General features: G+C 36.1%; 1 protein-coding gene across 1 annotated transcript; it reads right to left on the bottom strand.

Annotated features, from left to right (window-relative positions):
- Window positions 1-2,991: 2,991 nt before the first annotated feature.
- Window positions 2,992-5,222, bottom strand: LOC145643106 (uncharacterized). Its single transcript, XM_081694268.1, has 2 exons — window positions 4,794-5,222; window positions 2,992-3,129 (listed from the first exon to the last, which is right to left on the bottom strand). The coding sequence occupies exons 1-2, from the start codon at window positions 5,220-5,222 to the stop codon at window positions 2,992-2,994; spliced, it is 567 nt and encodes a 188-aa protein (XP_081550394.1).
- Between the last annotated feature and the right edge of the window lie 1,048 nt (window positions 5,223-6,270).

The following is a 6,270-nucleotide window of genomic DNA, read 5'->3' as shown; positions in this document are numbered from 1 at the left end:
GCTTTAAAGTAAGTAATTTGATTATTTAATTATTTTATTTCTTTAGGAACCATGTTTTGATTATTATATTAATTTCTAGTATTATGTTAAGATGCCTTTATTGCGTTCTAGTATCATGTTAATTAATATTCCTAATAACATGTATATTCCTAGTATCATGTTAGGGTAAAGCTTTGATTTTTTATTATTAGTGACATGCTAGGATTTGTTATTAATCATGTTAGTATCATACCTAGAATTTTACTAATAATATTATGCTTTGACTAGATTATTATGATAATGATGATTTGTTGTGTCAATAATTATTGTTGCTTGATATATTATTATTATTGCTTGATCATGCCCTCTCTTGCAAGTTTAAAGTGAATTTGTAATTGAAATCACGCTTAATAAGTTAATTAATAATTTGATTTAGGCTAATGTGATGTAATTTCAAATGATCGCAAATAATAGATTTATTTGTGCATTAATAATCAACCAACGTAGATGAAACATGATTAGGACTAATTTATTGATTTTATGTTGATTAGAAAGCACACATGAATATGAGAAGAACAAAGTAGAGGCTTATTTAGGGCGGGTTCAATCTCTTTTAGGTTGGATTCGTACCATCATCCCTGAATATCCAATCATGATTCATGACAACTATGGAGTTAGCAATATTTGTGATCGTGAATGGGGAGCAACCTTCACACCCGTGGACGGTTTATAAGTTCCTAAAACTTGTTGTCGACTGTTTTGCTTGAGTTTCTTTTCGTTTGGACGCCACCATGCTTAAATGCATGATCATAATGGGGTCAAAGTTTGGTGTTTGAAATATTCCCTATAGACACATATGGGCACATTTCAAACTGAAATTCCATGGGTCTACATTTAAGGAACTAATTTGGGCTACTGCTAGGACAAGCACTCTAGTGAACCACTTCAATTGGTTTTCACTTTATATTTGGCAAATTCACTTTGACTTGTATTGAATTTAGAACTCTTAATATGTTATGGACTTGAGTTGTGTGTTTGTGTGCAGTGATTGAGTTTTTCTTGTGTGTGTATGTGAGTGTATGTGACTGAGTAATATGTGTGTGTATGTATGTAAAAGTTTAATATGAATTGAATATGGGGTGGTGTATGCATTGTATCAGTTTGAATTTGAGGTTGCTATGGAGAGCAACAATTTCTTGAATGAAGAAGCATATGAGTGGTTGTCAAACATTCCCCCCCCCCCCCCCACCACCACCACTGGTCAAGGCATGCATGCCTTCTCTACAAACTTCAAGTCTATGTGTGAGACATTTAACGCAGTGATTAGGGAAGCTAGAGGACAAGCCTATTCTAACTCAAATGAAATGGTTAAGATGAAGATACATGATGAAGAGGAGTAATGACAAGTGGGAGGCAGCTAGGAAATGGGAAGGTTTGCAAACCCCTTTTGTATAAAAGGTTTTTGATGCTCTGGAGAAGTATTATGCCAGGACATGTGAGGTTGTTGCTTCTAGGGGTGATACATATGAGGTTAAGTACAAGAATGATCATTGCATTATGGATCTGCAACACATAACATGCACATGTTTTAGGTGGGAGTTGACTGGGATACCCTGTGTCCAAACATTTCATTCTGGACAAAAGGGGTGACCTTGACCTGTCACATGCATTACTATAGGGTGACATATTTAGCTGCATATGAAGAACCTATCCCTGCAATGCCGCCTGGGCCTATGTATTGGAAAAAGGTCAAGCTTAGAGATCTTTTGTCACCAGTAATGAAAGTGCAATCAGGCAGACCCAAGTCCAAGAAGAGAAAGCATGAACTAAGGAAGGAGACCAATTTTGCTGCAGTATTAGAGGGGAAGAAACAAAAGATAAAGAAGCAGTGAACGCAGGAATTGTAGTGGCTTTAGTCACTTTGCCAAGACTTACAATTATGAACCTGCACCAAACCAGCCCCAGCAACCTCCAAGTAACCCAAAGAGAGGAAGGCTCAAGGAGCAGAGGAATAAAAGTGAAGAAAGGGATGTAAGACAGGTAATACTTTGCTATTGTATATGCAGGTTGCTTGACTGTAAAGTTTGGGTTCATTTACACAAAATCTAACCATACTGCTATTGTATATGTAGGATGCATTTATTATGCCAAAATCCCAGCCTGGAGTAACAGGAGCAAGTGAGAGTCAGCCTGAAAAGAAAGCAGTTAGTAGAAGCTAGCCCTGCACCAGAAGCAAAAAGAGTCTCAGTAAGCCCACCCTAGTGACAGCATCTCAACCAGCCCCAACTACTGCTCATGCAAGGACAAAGCTGCTAGTGACCAAGAGCAAGAAGGTTAAGGATGTGAATGCATTGTAGTAGTTTTAGGAAGCTAAGTAATTAGTTGATGAACAACCTAGTATTTTTCCTAATCCGTTGTATATTTAGTAGTTGAACAAAGTAGTTCATGCACTTTGGTACTATATCTTTTGTGAAAACAATGTAAACATTTAGCGGCATGCTTTTGCTACTACTAATATGACAATATTCAGGGATTTGAATCAAATTATTATCAAACTTTGATTTCATTGATTAATTATTCAAGTACAAAGCATTGCCATCTTTACGTACAAGGATAAAAGCTTAAAAGACAACATCAGTTGGTGATTTAATGTTTCTAAGCAATCCCAACATATCCTAAGTTCTAAAATACATTGCTAACACCACACTAACACAAAAAAACACAACAGTACAATAGCATGTAATACAAGAATATTCATTGATGTTGCATTCCGTCCACGAACCTCCTTGCTCATCTTCTTCCTGTAAAAAATAAGGGCCTTGCATTTCACCTTTAAGCTGTTAATCTCATTGAGCAAGCACCTCCTCTGCCCACTGACACCATCAACTTCCCTCTTCAAGTCATTTATCATCAATTTCTTATCCAGCACCAAGTTGTTAATGACCTATGTTTGCCAAGGTATTCCATCTGGTTGATCCACCCACTCAAAGGCTTTACAACCCCTTGTCTTAGTCACAGGGTCGTAGAATTTTCATGACCTAACTTGCGTCCAGGATTCTCCTTAGTCCAAATAGTGAGCCTTGCCATTAGTACTCCATATTGGCGTCTTTTCTCCTCTAAAGGTGATATACTTATAGAAGACATCTCCTTCTGCAATGCCAAACCATAACAACATCAATTTTAGTTCCAATTGAACACCATCTGTAACACCCCCGAATCTCCCTCTACTGAGATACTAGTGTAATACATATAATTATACTGTAGAAATAGACTTATGCGTGTTAGCGATGCGTGATTACGCAAGCTACTCAAAATACTTAACTCAATAACAAAACTTGCAGCTGAAAACTAATCTTCTTTTATTAATGCTTATAAATATAGTAACATTATTATGAGTACTCAAAATAAAGACAAAACCAACATTCTTAAACTAGGTGAAGCAAATCCTGAGACTCTCATACGCTCATTCATGACTCCACCTAAAAATAATCAACACCGCTTACCATAATTACGGTAAACAGGGAGAACCAAAACAAATAGGAAATATGAATTAGCAAAATATACTAAGTACAATAAGTGAAAGATAATGTAAACTAAATTTATTTGCAAACATGCTTTTAAAACAAATTCAATTAATTAATCCAATGAATTCCAAACTCGTGATTCAAAACCAACTCTCAAATATTCTCAAAATGATTCCAATAACTCAATAATAATGATTAATAAAATCAATTATTTTGAAAAACTTAATCTCCTCTCTAAGTGTGCACACCCCCCAAGCCAGTCTCCTACTATTTCAAGGCTATTTTGGAGAAAAACTAGATCATACAAAATCCATAGTCTTCAATGAATCCGCATAGTGGGATTAATATAATAAACATGCTAATAAAACTTTTTAATAAATATTTAAATAAATCCTCATAAAATTTCTCATTGAATAAAATCAACCTTTGTAGTAGAATAAATCAAAACTCCTTTATATTTAATTCAACATGCTTTTAAAATCAACCTTTTAATAAATACTTGAGGATTAAATCTTATATTAATAATTTTCAAACTCAATAATTCTTCCTTTGAGAAACTTTTTATTTAATTCATCAAACTTTTCAAGTCAATTTCTTTATTTAAAATGATAAGTAATTCAAATTATAATTCAGAACATGATATGAAAATCAATCCTTTAAATATATTTATTAAACCAAATATTAAAATCAATACCTCCAAAATTTATTTCATAAATCATAGTTCAGACCAATATAATTCAATCACCAATAAAATCATATAAAACATGTTATTGAAACCAATCCCTTTCAAAGGTATCTATCCACCTAAACATACCTTAATTCGGAATATCAATCAACACTTTGCACTTTTGAAGTTCAATCACGAATACACCTTGCAATTAACATAACCATAAGGTTATCACAACATCTTTAGACATAAACCCAAATCTAATGTGCATGGACTATAAAACTCTTTTAAAATAATACTTTAATATAAAATTATAGCTTTGAAATAAATTTATATATATATATATATATATATATATATATATATATATATTTTGAAACCACGTTTAGTACCCTTTATTAAATATTCATGGACAACTTGTCCATGGTAACATACGAAGCAATTACAGGAGGACAAAATTTTTCCCAAACTTGTTCCGTTCCAAACGGTACTAAACTAGCGAGGTGATGAGCAACACTATTCCCATCCCTTCTAACATACAACCAAGTAATAAAATCAAAAGCAAAACAAAAAGAAAAGACATCATCTAATACTGAGTCAAGGTCCGTAAGGTATGTAGTTACCTTTGAGAGTCGAGAGACAACCACTTCACAGTCTGATTCCACCACGATCTTTTTATAGCCATAGCGATGAGCCAAATTTATCCCAAAATGAATAGCCTTACATTCAGCTATCTCAAGAGACCAATAGCCTCTGGTACAACAAACTCCTGCAAACAAATCATCACCAGCCGCATCCCTAGCTATAGCTCCAGTGCCAACCCGGCCATGGTCTTTCAAAGAGGCATCACAATTCAGTTTGATGAAGCTTGAGGGGGGAAGGCGCCAGTGCTTTGAGCTTCTCTTCCTGTGCCTACTTACCGATCTGTAAACTTGTGATGCATATTGATCACAATCCTTAATCAAACAAGACACTCTATCACAGACAACCAAGTGAGGGACATCCTTGTTGTTAAAGACCTTGTCATTCCGTCTTCCCCAAATGTACCACATTAGAGAAACTCCAATAAGGCATTTTTCGGGTATGTTTTTCTCCAAGCAACAAGGGTATCCTTGAAATCAGACACAGGATCAACCATAGCAAGTTCACTCACACCACATTCACACCAAAGATCACGGGTAGCAGGGAAGTCAAACATAGCATGATGAAGAGTTTCAGACAGACCTGGGCACCAGGGACAACAGCTCGTATCCAACATATGTCTATGGAAAAGGAGAGCACGAGTAGGCAGTGAGTTTGTGCACACACGCCACAGGAATTGCTTGACTTTTGGGATAGTCTCAATGCTTCATATGTCCACCCAAGCTTGGTGAAAAGCATCAAGATCACATGATTTGCCAAGAAAATAGGCAGACTTTACCGAGTAGATGCCATCATTTGAGAAAGCACACGTGAGAAGGTTGTTTGAGGCTCAAGAACACAAGAGGATAGCCAGCATACACCTCACATCTCGCTCCTCGAATGCTAAAGAAATCAGCTCATAGTCCCGTTCCCCCGTCTCTTTGTTGATTACGTCCTGCACCCTACTCAAACCATCAATGCTAGTTGTGTGCACAAAACGCCCACCTTCATCCGAAAGCCAATGATCATAAAAAATCCTAATAGTTTCTCCATCTCTCACTCTCTAAACTAAACCTTCCTTCACTACAGCCTTTGATCCCCTAATGCTATGCCATGAATATATAACTACCATTAAGGCCAAGGGAGGCATCAAAAAAAATCTGAGTGAGGGTAATATTTTGCCTTCATCACCTTCCCAAGTAGAGAGTTCGGGAACTTAATTAATCTCCACGCTTGCTTGCCAATGAGTACGTGCTTCATTTAACACTCCCAAATCTCGAAAACCAAGCCCACCTAAGCACTTTGGCATACACATTTGCTCCCAATTAATCCAGTCAACTTTTCTTCTCAAATCAGCATTACCCCACCAAAATTTTGGCGTTAAAGACCGAGTCTCATCCAGCACACTAGTAGGCAAAACTTGCAGAGGTCATAAGTTCTTAAGTATAAATCTGAATAGGGTGAATTTTGAGCCTAACC

The sequence above is a fragment of the Chenopodium album genome, chromosome 8, assembly GCF_948465745.1.
Source record: "Chenopodium album chromosome 8, dcCheAlbu1.1, whole genome shotgun sequence".
Classification (NCBI taxonomy): domain Eukaryota; kingdom Viridiplantae; phylum Streptophyta; class Magnoliopsida; order Caryophyllales; family Amaranthaceae; genus Chenopodium; species Chenopodium album.
Note: the sequence above shows the minus strand (reverse complement) of the source record. Positions and strands in the feature narration are given on the sequence as shown.

Coding starts and splice junctions, on each gene's coding strand:
- LOC145643106 (XM_081694268.1), bottom strand. CDS start 5,222: ATGTGGTACATTTGGGGAAGACGGAATGACAAGGTCTTTAACAACAAG. Junction 3,130..4,793: donor TTGTCTCTCGACTCTCAAAG/GTAACTACATAC, acceptor TTGGCATTGCAG/AAGGAGATGTCTTCTATAAG.